The sequence below is a fragment of the Solea senegalensis genome, linkage group LG10, assembly GCF_019176455.1.
Source record: "Solea senegalensis isolate Sse05_10M linkage group LG10, IFAPA_SoseM_1, whole genome shotgun sequence".
NCBI lineage: Eukaryota > Metazoa > Chordata > Actinopteri > Pleuronectiformes > Soleidae > Solea > Solea senegalensis.
Genome location: NC_058030.1, coordinates 16,339,159 through 16,363,994, shown reverse-complemented (window position 1 = coordinate 16,363,994; position 24,836 = coordinate 16,339,159). Strand labels below are relative to the sequence as shown.

General features: G+C 39.0%; 3 protein-coding genes across 3 annotated transcripts; 2 read left to right on the top strand and 1 right to left on the bottom strand.

Annotated features, from left to right (window-relative positions):
* Positions 1-676: 676 nt before the first annotated feature.
* ccdc77 (coiled-coil domain containing 77) lies at positions 677-5,073 on the bottom strand. The gene is made up of 12 exons (XM_044036001.1): positions 5,004-5,073; positions 3,967-4,015; positions 3,658-3,844; positions 3,411-3,553; positions 3,023-3,119; positions 2,765-2,855; positions 2,424-2,512; positions 2,190-2,338; positions 1,744-2,005; positions 1,463-1,588; positions 1,184-1,336; positions 677-967 (listed from the first exon to the last, which is right to left on the bottom strand). The coding sequence occupies exons 2-12, from the start codon at positions 3,999-4,001 to the stop codon at positions 821-823; spliced, it is 1,479 nt and encodes a 492-aa protein (XP_043891936.1). The 5' UTR covers positions 4,002-4,015; positions 5,004-5,073; the 3' UTR covers positions 677-820.
* A 447-nt stretch (positions 5,074-5,520) lies between these two features.
* On the top strand, positions 5,521-24,001 carry ush1c (Usher syndrome 1C). Its single transcript, XM_044036692.1, has 20 exons — positions 5,521-5,632; positions 8,771-8,838; positions 9,630-9,773; positions 9,878-10,016; positions 11,214-11,322; positions 11,416-11,440; positions 11,538-11,595; positions 11,679-11,867; positions 11,959-12,018; positions 12,464-12,520; positions 13,561-13,703; positions 14,369-14,434; positions 14,521-14,669; positions 14,862-14,917; positions 20,024-20,065; positions 20,484-20,537; positions 20,641-20,740; positions 21,932-22,041; positions 22,538-22,593; positions 23,675-24,001. Exons 1-20 carry the CDS (start codon positions 5,597-5,599, stop codon positions 23,685-23,687), a joined length of 1,674 nt encoding a protein of 557 aa, XP_043892627.1. The 5' UTR covers positions 5,521-5,596; the 3' UTR covers positions 23,688-24,001.
* Positions 16,900-20,017, top strand: LOC122776252 (voltage-dependent P/Q-type calcium channel subunit alpha-1A-like). Its single transcript, XM_044036693.1, has 4 exons — positions 16,900-17,091; positions 17,608-17,655; positions 17,830-17,958; positions 18,765-20,017. The coding sequence occupies exons 1-4, from the start codon at positions 16,945-16,947 to the stop codon at positions 18,867-18,869; spliced, it is 429 nt and encodes a 142-aa protein (XP_043892628.1). The 5' UTR covers positions 16,900-16,944; the 3' UTR covers positions 18,870-20,017.
* Positions 24,002-24,836: the final 835 nt, after the last annotated feature.

The following is a 24,836-nucleotide window of genomic DNA, read 5'->3' as shown; positions in this document are numbered from 1 at the left end:
GGAAACACTAACGATTTAACAACAGTACATATTTTATACTTTAAGCGTGAACGAAATGAACTTTTTTGTTAATATTTTGATTCTATATGACAAATGTCCCCTAACGTCATTGTTTTCTGATAGAGTTCCAAGAAAAAACAATCATAAAACTGTACTTTCTTTAACATTGTACATGTTAATGAATTTTAGTAAAAAGGATTAAAACACTACACATATTTTTACCATTGTATATTGTCAATGGATGTGTGGGCTTGATTGTGATTGTGTCAAATTAATGTTAATATGGAAAGGATATATGTTAGAATGTCCCACTTTTAGACCACAACATTGGTTTTGTGTAGGAATACATTTTGTATGATAACTTGATTACTTGATTGATTGATACAACAATGTAAATTTATATTTCTAATTTATTTTTATACATTCGTTTTTGTTTATTTGCCTGGATAATCCATCAGATTCACGTTGTAACCATTCATTCCAATTTCTTAGAATTTCACTAGATACATGTTTGCACAGTAGCATTGTTTCAATAATGTTCATGTTCTAGAAAATGAATTAGTGATAAATTGACTCATGTAAATCCACTGCAAACTACACAACTAATTAATCATTTGATGTTTCCTTCTTATCAGTAAAATTAACCTCTGCAACATAAAAACAGAGTTTTTTGTCATTAAAATTAAATATCTTTATTGGTCCACAATACAATGTAGAAAAACAATCAGCCCTAGTCTCAGTGATAAACACAAACAATAAAACTTCATAGAAATTCTCCCCTACAAGCAAACACAAGACATTCTGTCACACTGTCCATACTTCAACCGTATCTCAGCTCATTTTCCAGCCCATAGATTTTAGCCTTCAGTGTCTTCAGCTCATCCTGAGCCTTTTTTGTCCTGTGGTTGGTCTGCCGTACTTCATGCAGAATAGCTAAATCCTGGTTGGGTCCAACATTCAGAGTAACCTGAAGTACAAAAGAAGAATATATTTATAGTGAACACTAATGGTTTAGCAGTTAAATGTTAACTTTTTGATCTCAGCAATCTCTTAATCTCAGAATAATTTTATTATTCATTCATTCAATAATCGTAGTTTTATTATTTGCACTTAATTAGTTGACAAATGAGAAAGAAATTCAACATTGTAAAACTCCAGGGGAAAGAGATAAACTGCTGCTCACCTTGAGGAGCTGCTTTTCAACGTCTTTCAATTTCTGTCTAAGGTGCTTCAGGTCAGTCTTGAAGCCCTCTGCCTCCATCACCCTCCTCTTCTCCAGAGCCTCATAGCGCTGAGTCATTAGCTGAAGACGTTTGGCCATTTTGCCTGAACGGTCCTGCACAGATAAATATAGGAAGTGGAAAATAACAGAAAAGACTTGAGATTAATGATCAAATCTGACCATTTAATCGAAGACGTGCATTATATTTTTGCGATGCCAGCATCAGTCCAACAAGAATACCTTAAATATTTCCCTGCCAACATCTCCCTCCTCTCGGATTTGGGCAAGTTCTGTCTCTAGAGTGATACACTGTTCCCTGAACATGTCAGCCAGACGGTGGGCTTGCTTCAGATCTTCCTGCAGTGCCTGATTAAATAGCACAAGTTAGAGAAAAAGGACTTCATCAAAATCCAAAAAGCAAGTTACATACATTCTTTATCAAGGACTAAAAATATTAGTAATCTCTGTATAAAATAGACAGCAGGAGTCTCTTCATACCACATACAGATAAGTAACGTTACCTTTATCTCCTCTTTGTGCATCTGCTGTGTCTCTGGTTGAGGCCGCTGGAGGAGCATGGCCGTGCTGCCGCCGGGCTGCCATGTTCGGCCCGGCTCGGTACCTACAGAGCCTGACTTCCTCAAACGGTTGTGGCGAGAGTCCAGTTCCCTTAGCAGCCGGTCCTTCTCCACCATCCAGCTCTTCTCATGAGCCCGGGTTTCAAACTTCAGCTGTAAGAAATCCCTGGTGCTTTCATGCAACAGGTTCTGGGTTTGCTGAAGCCTGAAGTGTCAGATGTGAGAAAGTCGCAGTTACTAAAGTCACTTGGAAGATTTAATATCACTGAGAGCATCGCTTTAATAAGAATTTTTGGTGAGCATGGAATATGAATCATTCTAAAAAATAAGCTCAGCTCTTATAGGAATGTTAAACAATTATTATTAAGACAGGCATCATATAGACCCACTTGTTAGTCAGTGCTGTGATTCGCTCCTGGTCTCTCTGCATTTGTGCCTGTGCCTCCTCCGTTTTAATCCGTCTATCCTCCTGCAAAGATTCTACTTGTTCTTTGGCCAGACGTGTCTGTTCCCCCATCTGAGCCTGCAGCGCCTCCACCTGAGAAAAATGAGCCACAATATAATTTTAATAAAAGCAGTTATAGCACCTTTAAATGGTAAAAATAATTTTTGTGGGCTTATACCTGAAGTAACAGAGTCTGGTTGTCATTCTTGTATTGCTCCAGACTGTCTTCATTTATCCCATCTGATGATTTTGTTCTCCTGTTACTCTCTACATTCATAAACAGAAAGTAAATCTACTTGACACGGTAAGATTTTTATTCTTTTTTCCCCACTCACCAAAGTCTAATTATCTGTGCTTGAGTGAAGGGAAATTAAAAAGAAAAACACATTTTTATTATCATTATGACTATGCACAGCTATGCACTTTTACAAGACACGACAACTGGCAACAACTACATACACGTATTTCTGAAATTAGACACATGTGAAACATTATATGTAAAAGAAACATTTTTCAAACCTTTTCTGTTCACTGAATGTCTTAACTTTGTTGGCCTGAGACTGAGAGTTTCTTCACATCTGGACTCAATATTCTTCTGAGTGATAGCAACCTGAAACATATACATATATAATGGTTCTTGAAAATGTTTTCAGATATCCAGCAGACTTGACCTATAGTGCATCAAATTTTTGTTATTTGTTGTTCATGAAGATGACATATTAGACATTGACAAATCAAAACCTCCTCTGTGAGAGAAGCTGGTTAGGAAGTGTGTACCTTGTGAGGAGGTTCTCTGTAGAAATATGTGATCTCTCCTGCATCAGGACCCACCAGGGCAAGAAGGTGTTGGATTTTCTTCCTGTCCTCTAACTCTCTATATAAAAGTGAATAGATAAGAAGCAATTGTATCTGCAGATGTGTCAAGAAAGAATAATAATGATAGTGATACTGAAACAAAACCTGAATTTGAAAACCCAAACTAAATGAAGATAATTTATCATCAGTTTGCGAAGTCTAAACATTTCTGTGGTTAATCATGTTTTTGTAGCGAAAAAAATAAGTACATCAACATCCAACAGGCCTTTTTTACAAAAGGGGAATTGTTGTGAAAGCACAGGAATAACAATAACTGTCATGAGAGTGATTAAGGCTTCTTTTCACCCACCTGATCTTTAGTCGATCATTTTCTGCATAAAGCCGAAGAGACTGTTCCCTCTCTTGAAAAAGATAGACCTGCATGTCACTAAGAGCATTTTGCAACTCAGCAATCTCTCCCTCACGCTGTCGTATCTCCCACTGCAGCTTATGCTAAGATGATATCAAAGAGAGACAGGATCAGTTAATACGGGCAAATGAAATCTGACAAGGTTGAAACACAAAAGCAGAGGCAGTGGCTCCTTGCTGTGCCTCACCTGGTCCTCCGTGATGCCTTTATACTTCTCCAGCATCTGCAGCAGTTCCTCATGCTCCTCATCAAACTGGGCGATCTTCTGTCTGTAGAACTCCAGTAGCTCCCTGGATGGTCGGAGGTACGCCAGGCGCTCATGGATGGGGGGAAGTGGAGAGTCAGGCTCCCTTCCAGGGGTTTGAATGTTGGTTCTGTAGAAATTAAATAAAAATCACAGTTGGAAAAGCATTAAATCCATCTGTAGCAACATTCCTCTCTTGCAAAAAAGCCCCGAAAATATCTGTCTTCCTGTGTGTTGAGTGAGCAATCTCACCTGTGTGGTGTTGCATTTTTTGTTGGAGATCCCATTCCACCACAAAACACTGAAAACAGGAGACAAATTATTTACTTGACTTTACATGTTGATACTGGAAATTAGGGCTGCAACTAATGGTTATTTTCACAAAAGATTAATTTGTCGATTATCTGGATTAGTTCATTAGTTGTTTGGCCATTAAAATGTCCACAAATAATGTAAAATGACTATCTGTGTTTGCCAAAATTAAAAATGACAACTTCTTCAAATTCAGGGGTTAGTTGTAAGCAACTGAACTTGCTCGAGATAACTTCTGAAGATGACTATGACCTGAATGACGACTGAGAACCTTCCCAAACTAAAGACATTCAGTTGTTCTTGTGTTTTTGTTATACAGGAGCCAAGAAACCAGAAAATATTCACATTCAAGCAGTAGAAAATCTGAGAAATGTTTTCATAAAAATGTAGTATTTGATTCATAATAAATTAATCATTGCAGCCCCTCTGGAACTGCCACTTTAATTGAATTATTTGTTGTATATTTAAACCTGCTTGTACACGGGAAAGACTACAATTCATAACAATAATTCATGTAGCGATCCCCAGTGGATATTACAGGAATAAATCATATAGAGGTATAAACTCTATATCGAATCATCAAAAATGATTGCGGTGGTCATAAAATGACCACATGGGAGAGTTTAATTAAGTTGTTGACAGTCGGTTTATGGAGTAGTTTCTCTTGCTGACATCATTTGGGCGCCAGGGGGAGCGGGACGTTTAAAATCACATAACTGTTCACACGAAGTCATTAATATTTTTTAACTGTGTTTAACATACGTTCAACGCTTGCATTTATCTTGGAGTTATTTATGATAAGAGGATGAGGAGGTGAAGAAATCCTCCTGTTCGTGTTCATGGAGATAAATCTTTCAGCAATTACTGGTTTTGAAACCTCACCTGTGCCTAAAAGGATAGTGCAATAGTACAAATGCTATCTGCCGTGAGCGAACATGTACAAGACACATGAGTAAAAACAGTAATTTAATACTAACCTGTTACACTTCATCAAACTTGCAGCCTTTGTATGTGTGTGAGTCAGTCGTTCGTTGCTACCAAGCTTTTGAAACCCGGAAGTTTACGCGGAAGTTGTCTTCTTTGTGGGACACGCGAAAAAAACAGAACTATGCCATCTAGTGGCAACCATTAAACATACAGTTTATGCCAGACCTTTCCAAGCCTCACATGTATAATCATGTGTATCACATGTATAATCCCCCAAATGTTGCAACACGACCGAAGTATATCCTTATATTTAAACATTAGCAGGGAATTTCTTCAATTATTTAAAACACACAATTGAAAAACTATTTCTGAAGAAGTACACACTTGACTTTTTGTCCAAATTTATTCAGGTATGTCATTAATTTCCATAATACGAACACATAACATTCTTGCAGTGTGTGGAATCTGTGTTTGAAAGTCACCACAAAACAATTCCCCTCTTCCTGAAGTCTTATTTTAGTTTGAAAATTCAAGCAGGAAGCTTTAATGTAACGTTCGCTTGACAGTGACCCCGGTCCAGCCCCGTCTGTCAAACTCACCGACACAGACTGTTCGTCGGCCTGTTTCCCTTTGTCTCGCAACAATGGAACGGAAAGTTGCTCGGGAATTTAGGCACAAGGTAAGAAACTATCATTTCCTTTAGAGACACTGAGGACTTGTCTTTTTTTCCCCTTTTCCTTTTTCTCGTTTAAAGCGGTGTGTTTGTTTATTTACCTGGTTGTCACTTCACTGTCTCAGGTGTCTCGACTGCCGGCGGGATGTTACGCAGCAGACACAGGCCTTTAACAACAAGCAGCATCTCAAATAATTATTTAGGATTCATTATTTATTTCCAAATAAAAAAAACAACAAATTAAAATCACATTAATAAGTAATTCATACATCAAACCAGTCATCTATTTTAATGTTGTGGCTGATGTGAATGTGTATCTTCATACATAACAGGTTCAGGTGAATTCTGTCTACCCTACATTTTCAGTTTCTTGGTCATTTTACTTAATTAATTTTCTATGTTTGTAGTAGATTACAATAATATACAGAGTCCAACACTGTTGTTTGTCCTTAACTAAAACTAATGAGATTTGGTAGAAGTTACCAGTTTAGTACGATACTGTACTGTAACTATTGTCATGTCATGTGTATATAGTATTGTTGTATAATTGTTAATGTTTAACCACAATATTAAAACTGAAAACTGGTTTCAGTATCATGGCTGACAGGTCTAAATATTATAATAATAGAACTTTTATGGCTTTAGCCCCTGTAAAGATAAAATAAATAAATATAGGTATTCTAATCAAAGTAGTATAATTAAGGATGGAGAGGTCAAGGAAACAGAAGATGCAACAATATAGAACAACAAGTATACCCTGGTATAATGTTTTCTGTATTTACTAGCAGACTGGCACATTTTTATCCTTACATAACCACATCACTGATGTCAGTATGGTCTGCAACAATTACATGACAGTGAATGTTATGTGGATCCATGAATTAAAGTGGAGGTTATATTATATTTTCTGGTTGGTGTTGGTACATGTGAGGAATAGGTAAAAAGATATTAGATGGAAACATGATACTGAATGTTCAGAGTGTTTTTCAGCCCCTGAACAGCTAGGATCACCACTCACTCAGCCATCTGTCTGTCCTGCATAAACAGGCAGCAGTGTCCCGTTCTGTAGACTCTTCACAAAGGGCATCGCAGCATTAGATAATGCAGGCTGTGCCAGAGATGATCGGCTGAGCGGAAGAAATGGGACAATTTATGTGTTTAATTAGAGGCTGAGGGGAGAACATGTACAGCACAATCAAGCTTTGTTTATCAAACACTAAATCTCTGTTTGAATGATAAAAAAAATCTAAATGTTTGGTTGAGTGTGTGTCAATTTAACAATTATTATCCAAACTGATGTATTGTCTTGAAATACTTAAACGCTGGGTAATTACAAGTGACTGTCAGTTGTTACATTTTTGCTGCTACACTTTTATATATGATCTTTAATAATAAAACAATAGAAATGAGAGATTAGAGAAATTCCAGCACTAGTCCTAATTTTCTGTCTTGCACTGTTATGGATGGTGTTTTAGCCTCTACCAATTATGTGTATCTGTTTATAAAATTGTAAATTGATATTTCTGTCTTGAAATGTCCCCCCCTTTAAAGACATTGTGTTCCTCACAATGAAGAATTGTCATTACAATAGAGCTAAGTGACACAGGATTGTGTTGTATGAAAACAGCCCAAATCTCCAAACCACACCACGCTTTTCAATCTCAATCTCATCTCCTGTTTTATAGGGTGGTGGTGCTAAAGTCCACTGCAGTGTTAACTGACTGTGTCTCACTGAGCAAGAGAATTTAATGGCAGCCATAAACCCCATGTTAGGCGTACTCTCGCAATGACCTCACAGCTGCTCCCATGAAGTGGAGTTTCTCATTAATCAAACCCAGTTTGTCTGCTTTAATGGTCCAGGATGTAAGAGTTAGTGACATCTAATGGTGAGACGGCAGACTGCAACAATGCAGTGAATGTCTCGTCTTCACCCCTCACTTTCCCAATCAGAGACCTAAAGTGACTTTTGCATTCCAGAAAAAGTTTTGTTCTTTGTCGACTGAGTAGTAGGCTTCTGCTTCACACAGCCCGTCAGTCTGCCTGTTCTAATTTTCACATATTCAGGCTTTAAAAAATGTGTTTTTTTTGTCTTTTTATGTGTTGTTGAGTCAAAGTTAGGATTCATTTTATATTGCATTTTTAGTAGTGATATATTAGTATAATATAGTACAGTGGTGTGCAGAAGTCACTAAAACAATTTTTCTTTTCTTTTTGTTCTTAAAAACGAGCCAGAATTGCGATAAATAACAATTTCCTTTTTGTTCTTGGATCAAATTTAAAGATACATTTCTTAACATAATAACCCACAAATCAATTTGCAATCAATTTCCTGTGTTATTGTGATTAGATTTCTTTCCCTGCCTCTAAGGCAACAAAAACTAAAGTGTTTGTATGTCAAAATTTTTCATTTTGTCTTAAATACACTTATACAAACATAATCATACAGTAGATATTGTGGATGTGTACTAAATGTTACATACTGGACAGTAATACTGAAGTTTGTGAATGTGTGTGGACTGGGTGTGTAAGCCATGTTGTTAAAGTTTGGATAGTCTAAATGCGTATGTGTGTGTGTGTGTGTGTGTGCGTGCGATGTGTGTGTGAATGATTGGTGTGAATGTTGACCTCTGTTTGTGTCTAATGTAAGAGGACACTGCTGACCTTCCCGCTGCAGCCTCTCCTCAGCTGTTCTGCCACCGTGCCATTATTCCCCGCCTGTGGTTTGATAGTTAGGGAAGGGCAGCCCATTACACCTGCTTCACTCTAAGCTGCGTCATCATCCTACAGCTTAGCTTCAACTTCATCTCTCAGTCTGATTTTTTTATTTCATTTAAGAAGTTCGTTTGAGACTTAGATTTAGTTAAAAAGAAAAAAAAGAAATGTGTTACATCAGTGATTGGCCGAAGCGTTTCCTCAAAATTCTCCTGCTGCAACTGAGCCGCCATCGGGTTTGTATGACTCCTACACACACACACACACACACATGCACAGTGTACCCCCCTGAGTGTTGACAGGACAACAGGAAAGCGAAACAGTGTGTGTGTGTGTGTGTGTGTGTGTGTGTGTGTGTGTCAGTGGATTGACATATTCTGTGATTCAGCAGTGAGGAGAGGGATGACACCAGATGTTTGTCTTCTCTTGCAGGTGGAGTTGCTGATTGAGAATGAAGCAGAGAAGGATTACCTGTACGACGTCCTCCGCATGTATCACCAGTGAGTACTTGCTACCCGTTCCACCTTTTAATACAATAGAATTTAAATAAACACTTAAATTTGGCTCATGTGTGCCTTCAGTACCAGTACTGTGTCTTAGCTGCGGGTGAAATGATGCTTGGTTGACTTCTCTAACATCTGTTGACTCCTCTCTAACGTTTTCATGTTTAATTATTAAAAACTCTCAGTTTTAATGCTCACACGCCTTCAGTTTAAACTATATACTGTATATATGTGGATTCTGACAACAAGGCCGGTGGGGGGTAAGGTCTGGGTTTCAATTAATCCCTGTACAGAGGCAGAGGCCTGTGGCTCTATAGGTTAAGCCTCTGATCAGTTTCCACTCTGCTCTGACAAGCCTGGCCAGTTATTCACAAAAGCTCTTTTTATGTTCATCCTGCAAACAGAGCTGAATTTCACCTATTAATAATGCAGCGAGGAGGCCAGGTGGACAAGTTTTATACAGTAGCTTTGACTGTGCTGCTTTAATTGCTCTTGTAGTTTTCTTTAGTCTTTCTTTGAACACACTGTATGTGTTATACTATACATTTAAATTAGAAACAGATGATTAGGGAGGGTGTCAGTCATTGTTTTGTACTTTAGACTAAAGTAGACTTGCAAATAGGCAAATCATTTTCTTAAAAGACAAGAAACAATAAACACAAACTGACACAAATACTGGCAAAAACATGATGTCCTTGGAGGAGGCGGAAATACATGCTCGAACTTTAATTAGAAAATAAATTGCTAGATAGAAATCAGCACTTTTTCTCCTCTTCTCATTTCCTCAGGTCGATGGATTTGCCTGTGCTGGTGGGAGACCTGAAGCTGGTAATCAATGAACCAAAGCGCTTGCCTCTTTTTGACGCAATCAGGCCTCTCATCCCACTCAAACATCAGGTGGAGTACGACCTTCTTACCCCCAAGAGGTCACGGTGAGTACAGCAGGGCGTTTGTACTGACGTTTGTTTGCATTTTGCAACCATCCACATTCTCTTTCTGTCCTTTGTTAATTTTTTCTTCTTATGTCTTTATGCAGGAAACTCAAAGAGGTGCGTTTGGATCGGACTCATCGTGACGGACTAGGCCTCAGTGTGCGAGGAGGGTTGGAGTTTGGCTGCGGTCTCTACATCTCTCAGATTGTCAAAGATGGTCAGGCTGCAAACGTGGGCCTACAGGTGCTTTATGTAACTGTGTATGAGCTCACTGTGATTTGGTTTTGTTTTGACACTAAATGCTACTTTCTAATTCTTCTTAAACATGTTTGTGTAGTTTAGATTTACAGTACCACTCTTTTGATTGACACTGTATGTACAGTGTAATTAGATAATAATGTTTTGTCCATCAAGTCTATCAAATTGTCTGTGACTGTGTTATTGGCTGTCATAATACCAGGATCCACTAGGTGGAGCAAAGCACCATGTTTGTTAAAGTTAGCAGAGCTTGGGTGTCTGTCTTACAAAGGTGGATCTTAAGCAAAACAAACAGCCCATTTTATGCAAGAAAAAGCTCTATAAATCATCTTGAGGATGGTGTTGACTCTTGACTAAAAGGCTACAATAAAACCATATGTACCTTTTTTTCACAGTTAAAGGAATGTTTTTTGTTTTTATAATAAGTATTACATTAGTTATTAGTAATGTTTAATCAACTGCTCACAGTAACACATAGAAAACCCTGTGTCTTTGATAAAAACCATGAATCCAAATTTCAAGAATATTTCACGCTTAACAAATTTATGTCATAAACGAGAAAACATAAATATTTTAGAAATCCTTTTAAAAAGTTGTTTAAAACCAAAAGATAATTCATCTTTTTATACCCAAATCACTGGGCTTCTGTGAGAAGTCAGAAATTAATCAAACAAAGCATTTAACCAGTAAAACATTTTTTTTCTGTTCAGGAATGTAAGTAAATAACTATAATTTGACATCTTAATCAAGAAATAATAATGTGTGTTTACTATTTTTCTGTTCATTTGTAAAACTCTACATTTTATTAATTATATTTTAGCATTAGAGCTTCTACATAGTGGTGTATTAACCGTTACAAAAACATAAAACTTTTTTTTGGTAATTACCAATACTGTTAATTTAGGTCTAATACATTTATTAAACACTGTTTATATAACTGTAATTGTGGACAGGCATTGGAAATTAGCAGTAGCTACAAATGCTGTGACATATTACATGACAAAAAGTAAAATAAATGATTGTATGTCACTTGTCAAGTGTAAATACATCAAACAAACAAATAGATTTGTAGAGCTGTTTGTACATACGAGCAGAGATGTGCAGTTCATTACAAGAGAAGCAATAACGCTGATGTGACGTGATGGATTGCGTTCTTCACATCGCACCCTGCCTTGATTATAGGTTGGTGATGAGATTGTGCGAATCAATGGATACTCCATTTCCTCCTGCATCCATGAGGAAGTCATCTCGCTCATCAAGACAAAGAAGACCGTGTCACTCAAAGTCAGACGTACGTCACACAGACTCATTTTACATGCTCACCAAAATAAAAGCTGTTTGACATTAATGGAACCTTTCACGTTTCTTCCCTCCATATTTGCAGATGTAGGGATGATCCCAGCCAAAAGGTAAAGTGTTATATATGTCATTCATTTGTTTCATTTTGTTTTAGTTTTATTAAAATCAGTTTTTCGGTGTTTTCATTTCCCTTTCTTGTCTCTTCAGCTCCCCAGACGAGCCCCTCAAATGGCAGTTTGTTGACCAGTTTGTGTCTGAGTCTGGGGTAAGAGACTTTCTTCACGCAGTCTGCAGGTTTTTAAAATCGTATCACATCAAAACACTCATTTTACTTCATCATATTTCCAGGAGAAAAAGAACAGTGTTGCTGGCTTGGCGTCCATCGGAGGGAAGGAGATAAAAGAGAAGAAGGTTTTCCTCAGCCTCGTAGGCTCAAAGGGAATGGGTATCAGCATCACCAGCGGTCCCACCCAGAAACCTGGCATCTACATTAGTAACGTCAAGCCAGGTTCTCTCTCTGCAGAAGTTGGACTTGAGGTGATTGCCAAAAAAAAAACCACCTCTATAAAATAAATAACACACATTTTCCCACCTTTTAACCATAGCCATGTCTTAAATCAAAATGTAGATTGGCGACCAGATTGTGGAGGTGAATGGTGTGGATTTTACCAGTGTGGACCACTCAGAGGTACATTAGGATTGACTTAATTATGCACTTGCATTAATAGTAACTAGTGGCTTATTAGTAGCGGTTTTCCTTATTATTCTTCCCTTTTTTGCTTCATATATTTAAAGTCTTGTTTGCTTTGTTCTTTTATACAAAGCTCCACAATGGTGTTTCAGTTTTAAGAGATATCCTGCATCACTGGCAGTTTTTTGTTGTGTTCTTTGGTCGCTGATCCACAGATGCTTCAGGGAAATCAGCGCGCAACTTTCCGAAGTGTTTTTTAATGTTTAGTGGTGGTTGCTTAAAGCAAGTGATGGCTTCACACTCACTCCGATGAAGCATGCATTTAACACAACCCACATATCATGTTAATATATTCCTTATATTCTTATTCATTAGATATCATTTTAGAAATGAATAACATTATTTGTAATCTTTTTATTTAATTCTGGTATTATATTTCCAGGCTGTGCGAGTCTTGAAGAGCAGCAGGAGTCTAACGATCACTGTCCTGACAGGAGCTGTAAGTACACCTGTGCATTTTTACCCAATAATAATCTTAATCATCAGCATCGCATGACCTTATCTGCACATGGAATCTGTTTTTTCTCACATGTTGAGTGTCTTCTAAAGTTATATGATGTTAAAAATGTGTTTAATTTACGGTCCACTGTGTAAGAATTAGTGACATCTACTGGTGAGACTGCAAATTGTAACAAAGAGTGTACTCCTCTGCTCCCTTCTCCAAATGTGTTGGGTACGGTGGCCTTTACATACAAGAAAGAATGTCGTTCTTCATTTGTATAGTAGAAATATTCCACTTCTAAATGTGAATCAAAGCCATAATATCATTTAATTTCTGCAGAAACACATTATAAATTATACACAGTCAACCTTTAATTAAATCAATTAAATGTTATAAATGACAAAGACATACTGATTGATGAAGAGAAACCTGATGTATTGACAATAAACTTGACTTTTTTGCTTTTGAATTCACATGTTATTCTCCCAGGAAGTATAAGAAATATGGCAAGGGAAATTTCTGCCTTCTTCCCTTTGAATTTCTGAACTTCTCAGATATCAATTTTGGAGACACATTACTATCTAGAGCCTGCCATCTGCAAGAATAACATTTATCGTCATTCATGTCACTCGGCAGATTGTTTGCCTTCAGCCTTGTTGACTGTGTTTTCACTCTGCTGGGATTTAATTGCGTTAGCCTGTGTGTCCTCCTTTTTGATTTATTCAATACAGTCACTGAAATTATGGGGTGCCTTTTGAGATATGATCGCCCGTGTTTATGTATTTTTCATACGCGCAACAAAAAGAAAGGTTTCTATTTGTAATAGTGCTTTATATGTTTTTGTTGCTATGGATCTGTGATTCTGAGGCTGTAAGCAAAGCTTCAAAGATATGACATGACAAAATACTACTACTACTTACTCCTGTCTCTTCAGTCTTAAGTGGCTGGTTTGGACCTGCCCTCAGGTCTCCAGAGCAAAGACATTGTGCCTGATGTCTCTCCCTGATTATTCACTATGGCTGTTGTTACCCTCTCAGGGCAGCGAGCTGTTTATGACAGATGAGGAGCGCCTGGCTCTGGAGGCTCGCAGGGAGTTGGACCGGCAGGAGCTGATGCACCAGAAACGGGTGGCACTGGAGACCAACAAAATCATCAAAGAGCAGCAGGAGAAGGAGAGGCAGTGAGTGAAAAGGAGACAGCGTTGTCTTTCTTTTCAGACCTCTTTTGTGTTCAGTCTCAAATATAATCTCTGTGTCTGTGACCAGTTCCTGGGCTTTTTTTTGCTTTTCCACTGTGGATGAAACCGCCTCTGTCATCCTGAATTCTAATACGTCAAATGCCAAATGAGTTCTCCACAATTCAATGAAGCATTCTATGTAAGCTGTGATGGATGGATGTATACAGTACATACAAAGCATATACAATGACATATATGTACATACATTTACAGTTTATATACTGTACCTATTCATATGTGAGAAGACTGTATCAGAACAGAAACTCCATAATGTAATGACTCCAATAAAGAAATATGTCAATTACAAGAATCAAACTGTGGTAAAACATTAAGAAAACAATACCATATACATATACTGTGTATATATTCATAAGTTCATAAGAGTCTCTTCCTTACAGAACAGATTTTTGTCTTCTGGTATTTTGTAGTATATTTTTAGTATATATTTTATACTATTTATTTTTGATAGTAGGATATGTGCCATGTTCTAACATCTCTCTTTGTTCATAATTTGGAATAAGTATCAATATATATATGTTTTTAGTTTTTTTTTGTAAATATATGGATGTACATTTGTTAAACCTGTGTCTCGATGTTTTGTTAAACAGGAGAAAGATGGAGATTTCTCAGAAAGCTGCCGAGGAGGAGGATCGCTATAAAAAGGAGATGGATAAGTATGAAACATATTTGCCTTTAAGTGTTAATTCAGTTTTGTAAAAATAAGATATCAAACATGAGTTGCTCTTGTTTTTTTGTGTAGGATTGAAGCTATAGAGAAGAAGCACAACAGAGACTGGGAGGAGGACTGGGGCGCCAAAGACAGGCCTAAGAGCCCACGCACTCCAAAATCCCCATCACCTGCTCCACCTGAAAGAAAAACAACCCCCATTCCTAAGGCTAAGAGCTCTCGTAAGGCCACCTGACTGACTCTTTTCCTTCATATGCATGGATCTTTTACCCACTTCTGAATAGATTTATTTACTCTTCTCCTGAAACTGAAAGTATCTCTGTCCTGTATCTCATTTTCCCCCCTCTCCCTTTGCATGCTCTCGTTCTGTCACTGCTGTGTGCTGTGCTGCATTTTATGGCCTCCCCTCTAAGAGGATGAAGGTAGCTACTTCACAGAGGAAGACAAGGAGGAAGAGCAGCTCAGACAAGTAAGTCCTGAGCCTCCACTGCATGTCACAGGTGTTTTCCGGAGGGTGTTTGTGCAAACCAGCAAACACACAGGCTAGTGCTATATTTCCTTTGCCAACCAGAGTGTAAGCATTGGAAATAGCATTTCATTGTGTTTAAATAATGTAGTCGTATTTTGCTGTTCCAACTGAAATATGATCTTTGGTTCATTCAAGATTAGAAGAGTTTGCGCAGAAAATAGAAAATTTTTCTCTTTGACTGCCGTGCTGTGTCGTGCTTACACATTGATGCTCGTTTGCTGAGAATATTTGTGAACTTGATCCTTGTGAGAATGACCTGTGTTCATCTCCATCCTTAGCTTTTGGCTGGTTTTATCGATATGAAGGGAAACTGCCGTCGATCCGTAAGGTACTGTCAGTTGTGTGATTGTTAGTGTGGCGTCAGAGTGATCACATCATTTAAAGATTTCAGACCAGAGCTTTGTTTTTCAAAAGGAAATGTTTCTCAAACGTCAAGCTGTACGGTTTGAGGAGTCATTTACTGTGTGGCGGTCAGAGCCTGTTTTTGCATGTCTTGGCATGTGGTTTGCAGTGGCAGATTTGTCTGTGCAATTTATTTTGACTCACTGATGGCACCTCAGAAGGGAGAAAAGAAGAAGAAAAAGAAGAAAGGGTCAAACACGGACACGCTTCAGGAGCAGAGGAAAAACAAGAAGGAGATGGAGTTTGAGCTGAAACTGGCCAAGGAGAAAGAAGAGATGCATGAACGGGAGAAGCAGCTGAAGATCAATAGGCTGGTTCAGGAGGTAATTGAATTGCAGCGTGGATTAAACCCAAGTTATTTGATTCATATTTGTGATGCAATTTACAGCAAAGTTACACTGTATTCGTTTCCACTGCTTAAACTCATGTTCCGCCTAGTCGTATCTCTTGGACATTTGACAGCTGAGCATGGGAGTGAATTTGCATGTAGCACTGATGGATGTTGTTGTCTGATGCTGCTCGGACCGTTCCCCTGGTACCAGGTGTCAGAGACGGAGAGAGAAGACCTTGAAGAGTCTGAGAAAGTGCAGCACTGGGTGGAGCGGCTTTGTCAGACTCGGTTGGAGCAGATCTCCTGTGTGGAGAATGAATCCCCTGAGGTACAAATACAAACTCAAACCCTCTCTTCTAATATCTTGGGAAGTGGTGTATAGACATAGAATAATACACACAGTGTAGTAGCTTCTGGCAGGGTGAATTTTAAATACACATGCATGGAGATACATGTTGATGCAGGACATCGAGTGATGGCGGATTTTCCCTAGCAACTGTCATTATCAGGTCCTGCACCACATGAGTCAGGGGTTAAGTTAAGTACACACACTGTAGCGTCCATTTTTAGGCTACTGTCACATGAAACCAGAAAGTTGCCCGAGTTTCGTAGTGAGAGCGCTTTCACATGTGTCTCCAGTCTTACATCAACAAAAGATAGGTGGTGATGTCAGTCAGTCAAAAACAAAATGGAAATAGGTATCTGAAAAGAATGAACACAAGATGAAATGTTTTTCATATCTCTGTGACTTAAAGCTCTCGCCGCCGCTCTCTCCCGCCTCCGAGCACAAGGTGAAGCGCTTCCCTGGTGGTCTCCATCTGGCCACGACTGATCTGGACGACATCAACCTGGATAACGTTGATCAGAGCCTTAGAGGCCCTCTGAAGAGACTGGCCCCCACCCAGCCAAGCACTAGCCAGCCTCCTCCTCCTCTGCCCCTCCCTCCACCTTCACCGAGGCTCAACCCCACTGTCCCCAACTACCCTCCTGCTCCCTCCCGTGCTTTCCCTCAGCACAGACCTCCATCTCCAGCCAGTAAAAGGAAATTGCCCTCGACCTCCTCTACCTTGACCAACAAGGGCCGCAGACCTCACCCACAGCCTCACCCTATTCAACCCCATCTCACTCCTCCCTCCCAAACATCCCCTCACCCGCTCCTCGACCTCCTCCCCCGCCGCCGCCGCCTCCGCCCCCACCGCCACAACACTCTGGAGACAGAAACGGCTCCCTCAGCATGTACCACCATCATCACCACCATCACCTCCAACACCCCCCCAGTCCACCAGAGCACAGGAGTGAGTGGGAGACAGGCGGCTATCTCCCCAGAGGAGGGCTTTACTCGGCTAACACCAGTGAAATGTCCCACCCCTCAAGTCCAAAGGTTAGAGTTTCTAATTTGAGAGGGGGTGACGCGTGCGTCTGGTGATTTTGTGATGTATTACTTATTCAGCTCTGGAGCGTCTGGTACAATTAGATGAAAGGTCATTGTTTTTGTATTTCCTAGAGTCTATGAAAAGAAGTTGCATCAGTATTTCCAAAGAAGTATCTCTGAGTTAATGCATCGACTGTGCTGCAGGATTTGAATTCTTTTCATTGCACAGGTTTATAGATTAAAGAGTTTATATATTTGTATGTTTAATGTATGAAGAGCATTAGTGAACTGGGCCATTGATATACAATTTTCTTTTGGCTACGAGAAATTAATTCAGATGTTTTTGTGCTGATGTTCTCTTGTAGCTGTGTGATGTCCTAGTCTCAGTGGGGTGTAGCATTTTGTGTGCTGTGTAGTTGTGATGAAAGCGGCATATATTTCAGTATTCCTGCAGTGTGCTGCCTGTGCTGCCTGTGCTGCCTGTGCCAGGGGCTAAAAGATTCTCTTTATTTCACTGTGGTTCAGGTAATGAGAAATACATCACATGCCAGTCATGTGTCCACATCGAGTTTGGTGAGTCTCTTCATGGAAAAGTGTCATATTTGCTTGTATTTGCTTGAGTCTTGAGCCTAGAAGCCTTTGTTGTGTCATGACATGTCAAATGTCACACTTCTAAAAACCTAAACTCTCCATTTAAAACCAAACCTTAATGAGCTGTTGCTTGGAAAAATGGTCTTTTCTTAATAGCAACTAGCTCCCAGCCCACCAAACCAGAGGCGTCAGACGACCCCCGTCATGTCTAAGCCTGTCATGCTGCCACAGTCGCAGGCCCATCGACCAGAGCCACACAAGGCTGCTCACCGTTCGGATGGTCTGGTATGAAACCTTACACTGCAACGTTCTGCTCATCATATGAAACCTTAATTCAGTTTGATAGTTCCAGAAAAAAATTCAGCCACCTGCCACAGTATGTCTTCATCTAGCTCAAATTTTAATCTGTGTCTTTTTCAAATCCTGGTGAGTGTGCCAGACTCTCCAGCTGTTTCACAGAGACCTGGTCTGTGGTTATTAGATCACGCAGGGATTTTCCTGTCAAAAAGCACTAATGAAACTTGGCTAATTATTTAAACCTCTTCTCTAGAAACTGCCACACTTTACCATGATAACTGATACAGTCACACAATCATACATCAGAGCAAACATGTGCTACCACTGACCTCCACCACAGGCCACTGGAGGTTAAATGATTTCCTGAAGGGCACCTTGACTATTTTAGGTGTAGGAGAGTGCACTAAAACATTTTTTTTACCCAGGTTGAGAATGTGCTGGCAAACAAACTTATATCAAATTGCTGCTGCTTAAGACTCCTTTATACCATTATTGACATTTTGAGAAACAATTGTCGAGCCTTTATTTAATTAGTTGAATTGAAAATATTGACATCAGAGAAAATCGTTCCTGAATGCAGTTTTGTTTTGTGCCACTTTTTTACTCCAAAGACTATAATTGTGTCTTATTTAGACAGGATGTGGCCAACACCTTATCAGCCCCGAAAGTGACAATTAACTGATCTCAGGAACGGCGTATTGTCAGTGTATTGTCTTAAAATGAAGACACATGTTGGGAGTGAGGTTTATTCATAGTTTTATGTTTTTGTTTTTTTACCTGGTTTTGTGTTTTAGCCTCCAGAGATGCTGAAACGGATGGTGCCCTTCAACTCGTCTTTTAAATCAAAGAACAAACGACAAGTAATCCATACCTATAACCATCCCTGTATTATCACTTGAGTGCTTTGGCTCTGTTCTACCTCTTTCTCTCTTTCTCACATCACGTCTCCTTATGGATGACTGCAGGCTCAGTGATTGCTGCCTGTTTAGTTTTAAAGGGGCAGCATTAGTCATTATGTCCTATCTTTGTTGGCTGCATCACTGCCTTGAGGTCCAGGTCTAAAACACATGTGCATTTTCATTAGGGATGAGCTGAGACGGTACACAGCATCGTTATCCCAAAAATCCTATATATCGCATGCGTCACTATGCACAGACTGTAAAAATGTGATAATAACAGCAGTTTAGCTGAGTTATTGTGTGTGCTGTTTATTTCTTCTTTATGGGAGAAGAAAATATGCTACAGAGTTGGACAATTGTTTGAAATAGCTTGAAATGGCACAAATGTGATGTTAACAGCTTCATAGTTTGGTCTAAAATGACTGTATCCAGGATCTCATTTTCATTGATTGGAAGCACACGGTGTCGCAGTACTGTGAACGTGAAGTGTGTCATTTTGTTCTTACTGCAGTGATTAGTTTGATCTTCATTGGCAAATGATGTTTGGTACTGATAAAGTGATGTGGAAGTTTTTGGAATCTTTTTGTTTGGCTTGAGATTGACTTGAGTTGAAAAAGCAGTAGCGACTGTTTGATGGTGGTCCTGAATCCTAAAATGAGGTTAATGAGCAGCACTTGTATGTAGGTCATACTGTTGTTAAGGTGGGAGAAGTTGACCGCTGAAGTACTGGTCTGGCAGTTGTTACATTTGTGGGGGATCTCTATGGGAGGTAGGAAGGTTTTAAGATGACAATATCGAGGGGTGAGTGTGCCTGGAGGGTCTCATTAGATTCCAAATGAGCAATTCATTTCAGTCACGTCTTCTCTCTCTGAGAGCTTTTTATTTTCTTTTACCTTCCAAGATTAAACAGTGTGTCTGTTCCCCTGTTAGTCAGTTAATGTGTCAGGATTTAAAAGCCACTTTCCTATCTTTAGTTAAAGACTGCAAATCTGGCCACAGTTCTCATTTATTGCACTACAACTTAAACACACAAGTGGTTGGCAAAGGAAATATAGCCAGCAGTTGATGCAGGGATTTGTTTTTGTGCCATGTTTTTTTTTAATTATATTTTGATGTATTGAATTTTAATGAAGTCTGCATGGATTCTCTTTCAGGGATTTCAGAAATACGAGGACGGTTTTGATCCCTACTCTTTGGTATTGTATACTTGATCTTGTTTCCACTGCTACAGTGTTGAAAATGTGATAAATATGCAGCATTAAATGCCAAACAGCATCTGTTTGTTTTCAGGTGACAGGATATGTTTTTGACTCATTAATATAGCAGCCATACGACTACCATTACAGCAATTAAAGATAATGAATTTGTGTTTTAGCATGTGTTAAAACATTTCAACTGAAATTGTTTTGTTCTCTGTTTTGGTTTTCCCTTGAGAGCAGCAATAGTAATCTACTCCTAGAATCTCTCATTCATTTTAATTTGCCAGTGCATTGTTTACTTGAAGCATCATCCCTTACTGTTGCTTTGTTGATGACCATTCAGGTGTTAAGAGGGTATGTTAATAGCAACACTATGTACTATTATCTGCTTCATCCTATTCCTCTTTGTTAATAGTTCTCCGCGGACCAAATCGACGACCGAGATGTGAGACTGCTGAGAATCAAAAAGGTGATCACCAACGTTTCTCATTTTATTGACAAGCAGGTTCTCATTCTTCGGATTTTCTCAAGCGTGATTGATGTTGTTGATGTTTTGTCTTATTGTCCTTTAGACCGGACAGCTTGACCTTGCTCTGGAGGGAGGAGCAGACTCTCCGTTGGCGAAGTTGGTGGTGTCGTCCGTGTATGAGGGCGGTGCTGCAGATAGACACGGTCAGTGTGGCCTGCAACATTCATGCTTTAAACTTATGTCCATTTAAGTTCATGTCATGTTTGTGGTTAGATTTGTTAGTTCCTTGAGGAGAGATTTCAGCCTCCATTCAAATTAAATTCTAACATTAACCACCCACACTGCCAGAGTAACCAGAGTGTGCCAGTATATTATAAACTTTTGTAACTGGTTTTTATTTCTTAAAAAAACTCTCAGTCTTATGCAATAAAGCAACACTATGGCTTGAAAGATGACCTTTAAAACTGCAGCAAATACATCAATAAACAACAGCACAGGGTGGAATGAAAAGGAAAAGTCTAAAGTCAAAAAGTAAAAACCCTGTTATAACTTTCAAATAAAACAAAAGATGCAAATAAGTTTTAAACATATGCACTAGTAAAGGTGGACAGCTAAAATATACACGTTAGTTCAGGAGTTTGATGTGATAAATCTCTTGTTCCCGCCCATCCCTGTGCTGCTGATGTATACACTTAAATGCTCCCTCAGTCAGATCTGATAATATTGCTTTAAAGAGCCTGTTTTCAGATGACATATGAAGCTTAAATATAATATTGTATTATATCTATCCACAAAGACCAAACAGAGGCAAAATAATAACATCATTAACAACAAGTGTTACACACTGCAGCTTTAAAATTGAACGGCCACCTCTTTAAACATTTCAACAAAAACCAAAGCATCGTAGCGCCGAGTGTAGGATTTATTGCAGGCCTGTTTTATTATATTATATTAGTGAACCACTAATAAGTACACACTGCCTGATAAATGCACTGATAAACCAGGTGTAGAAGTCAGCCACAGAAAAAACATGTAATATCGATAACAGAAAGTTTTGTTTGTGCAAAACAAACAGAAATTCATGGTCTCCATGGTGAACTGTTGAGAAGAACATGAGCACAGTATGACGATGTACCAGTGAATGACAGCTGCTTATTGACTCATCTATGTGTGTATACAGTTCACACATGTTGCTCCAATACAGCTCTCTCTCTTTCTCTCTCTCTCACTGCTGGGGACGACATGTTTGCTTGTTTCAGTTGAGAGAGCCAAGCCTCTTAATGAGTGCCTCTTCATGCAAAGCTGCATTTATCTCTCCAGCTGGTTGTTTGTGTGTTCGTGTTTGTGTGTGTTTGGCAGCAGCAGCTGAGTATCTTTGATATCTGTATGTGTAGGTGGTATTGTCCCCGGGGATGAACTTATGGCTGTGAATGGGAAAATCCTCATCGGTGCCACTTTGACTGAGGGACAAAACTCTCTGGCTCGAGCCTGGAACAGTGGAGGGGTGAGACTCACATTAGTACAATGGCAAATGGAGTTGTATTGAGTTTAATTAAAGGTCCAGAGTGTAAATGTAAGTGAAATTGTTTTTATTTGGCTGAAATTAAAATTAAAATAACTACTCAATTGAGTACAATCACCTGATTTGTATGAATTGTTATTTCTTCATCACTCAAGAATTAGCTTTTTTATATTTATATCAGGGTCAGCTCTATGGAGGCCACCATTTTGGACCACCATGTTTTTACAGTAGCCCACAGTAAACAAACTAAATATATTTTGAGTTTTGATGACGAAAAGAAGGCTACATAGGTTCTATGCACTAGGAGGGGAAGGGATTTCCAGCTGCAATGAGCAACCTCACCAATAAATGCACTAGGTTTTACAAACTGTACCTTTAAACCCAACCCAGATTTATTGTTTGTTTGTTGTTGTCACATTTTTTTTCACTCAAAGCCTTAGTTTGTTTGCTTTTTTTACTTTATTGCTTTTACCATCAGGACTGGATCGATGTGGTGATCGCTGTTTCCCCTCCGAAAGATTATGAAGATGAAGTGTAAGTTCCCCTTAGTTTTTGTTTTGTTTTTGTCTAAATGTGTATAATCTCTATCGTCCTTGCTCCTCATTTAAAATACAATTCTGTATGTGCACGTGTATGCAGCCCTAAGTCAGCATCAGTCAGTCCCACTGTGAACAGAAAGGTGTTTGAAGGCAGTGCAACACTGTACAGACATGGCTACCTGCTTCAGCAGTAGCCCCTCCCTCTTCTCCTACCTCACCCTGGTAATCGACAGAGTCTGCAAACCTCCTGTTTTTCCCTGCACGTCTTGGAGAGGATTGTTGGTGTGACATTTTGTTTTTGTTCTTGAGCACATGTGACAGTCTCCCTGTCAATCAGAAGAAAGCAAAACCGCAGAGTACTTTGGTGTTTGTTTCCTCCTCAGCCTTAAGTCAAACTGACACGTTTATGTACGACTGTCAAAACTTGACTGTTTCCTTGAAGAGCTAGCGTGACAGTGAATATATATATATATATATAGAGAGAGAGTGTATACGGTGCACAGTTGAAAATAGCCGGGCTATTTAAAGCCAAGATATTTACAGCTAATGTGATCGGTGACCCATTCCACCATATATCTGCCAAATCCTGACCCACTCAGCCATATATAAACACACATAAACGTGTTTGGCTTGTGTGGTATTGCCCACTGTGCTCAGGTCACGGCCGTTCAGAAAAAGCAGCCTCGGACTCTTGCCAGCCTTCAGCAGTTGTTCTGATTGATGTTGTTCCATGGGACTGTGACATGTTCTGACTTACAAAGCGACACTAGTTTGCTACGTTAAAATATTTATATATTCCCAGGTTTTGATGAGGTTGATCTTACAACACTTAAAAGAAAATGTACACTTAACTTCATTTAAAACCCTGTTCATATCTCATTTCTGTCTGTTTCACTTTTGCATGTGTGTTTCATGTGCAGTGGCTAAAGCAAATTATAAGGTGCATACATTATATAAAAGTCAAGTTAATAAATCACAGCTCCACTCACTGAACTTCATCTCTGTTGATGTTGTTTCAACAAGTCGATTTGACGGATTTACTTTGCATTGATTATTTCCTTTCTCTTCTCCCGCAGGACGTTCTTCTAGTGTCATTAACAGCCTGCCAAGAAAAATACTCTGATTAGAAGAAGGTGTTTAGACTTGACGACTCCTTCAGGATTCACTGTCTTTTTAATTACAAATAAAACTTTCCCCATCGTCTTCTGAATACACTAACAGCTTTTCTGTGTGTACAATTAGCATCATAATCAACTCTTGTGTCATGAATCAGGAAATTGACTGTCAATGTTCAGTTGTCCCCAGTAATCTCATGTAGGTCTCATGTAGTCACACATGCTTGTCTTTTTTGCTTGTAAATGTCTCTTGAAAAGCCCAATAAAGGACTGCTCACCTTGTTACAACAGCGTGTTTACTTGTGTGTATGTGCAGCTTGTTCTTACAAGGTAAATGATGCAGAAGAGTCATCCATCCATTGGCTGGTGCCAATCCCGGCTGACATAGGGCAAAAGACAGGCGGTGAGTATGCAGAGTTTACTGGGAGACAAATCAGCACAGATTATTTTCTTGAAAACTAAAATTTAAGGTTTTGTCACTATTTCTGTAAAATGCTAAATTATTCTTTCTGTCCACAACTAACATTTAAAACACAATGCAAATGATTTAATATTTGAATAAATTGTCCCTAGTTTTTCTAACAATGATGAACTATTTTTCTAACTTTTAAAATGAAATTCATGCAAAAAAGAAACATGTTTTCCTTCTGCTTACACCCCTGCTTGTTTGGGACAACTGTGGTTCAGTGGTAGGGCAGGTTGTCTTTTAAATGGAAGGTAGGGGTTTGACCTCTGGCTCCTTGTATGATAGAAAAGGCATTGCATATAGATGCTCTGAGTGTGAATGAATGAATGAATGGCAACACTGTAGTGTAATGCGATTTGAGTGGGCATCAAGACTTGAAAGGTGCTGTGTAAGTACACACACACACATATACTGTTTGTTAGTGTATAAACAGAAAAAGGCTGAATAAAATTCTGCATATTTATCAGATGACCCCTGTGCTCTCCGACCCAGTCTCTGGGAAATGGGAGTTACTGCTTCATTATATTTCACCCACAGGCAGCCAACATTGATATTTAATTACATGTCCACAGGGGGCAATAGTGCTCCTTGTTGCCGAGCTCCTCCGTGAACGAGAGCTCTCACTCTGTTTATAATTTTGTATTTAATCAGTCTGAA

Coding starts and splice junctions, on each gene's coding strand:
- ccdc77 (XM_044036001.1), bottom strand. CDS start 4,001: ATGGGATCTCCAACAAAAAATGCAACACCACACAG. Junction 3,845..3,966: donor AAAAATGCAACACCACACAG/GTGAGATTGCTC, acceptor TAATTTCTACAG/AACCAACATTCAAACCCCTG. Junction 2,006..2,189: donor ATCACAGCACTGACTAACAA/GTGGGTCTATAT, acceptor CTGACACTTCAG/GCTTCAGCAAACCCAGAACC.
- ush1c (XM_044036692.1), top strand. CDS start 5,597: ATGGAACGGAAAGTTGCTCGGGAATTTAGGCACAAG. Junction 11,596..11,678: donor AGTTTGTGTCTGAGTCTGGG/GTAAGAGACTTT, acceptor TCATATTTCCAG/GAGAAAAAGAACAGTGTTGC. Junction 12,019..12,463: donor CCAGTGTGGACCACTCAGAG/GTACATTAGGAT, acceptor TTATATTTCCAG/GCTGTGCGAGTCTTGAAGAG.
- LOC122776252 (XM_044036693.1), top strand. CDS start 16,945: ATGTACCACCATCATCACCACCATCACCTCCAACACCCCCCCAGTCCA. Junction 17,656..17,829: donor ATGTGTCCACATCGAGTTTG/GTGAGTCTCTTC, acceptor TTTTCTTAATAG/CAACTAGCTCCCAGCCCACC. Junction 17,959..18,764: donor CTCACCGTTCGGATGGTCTG/GTATGAAACCTT, acceptor TTTGTGTTTTAG/CCTCCAGAGATGCTGAAACG.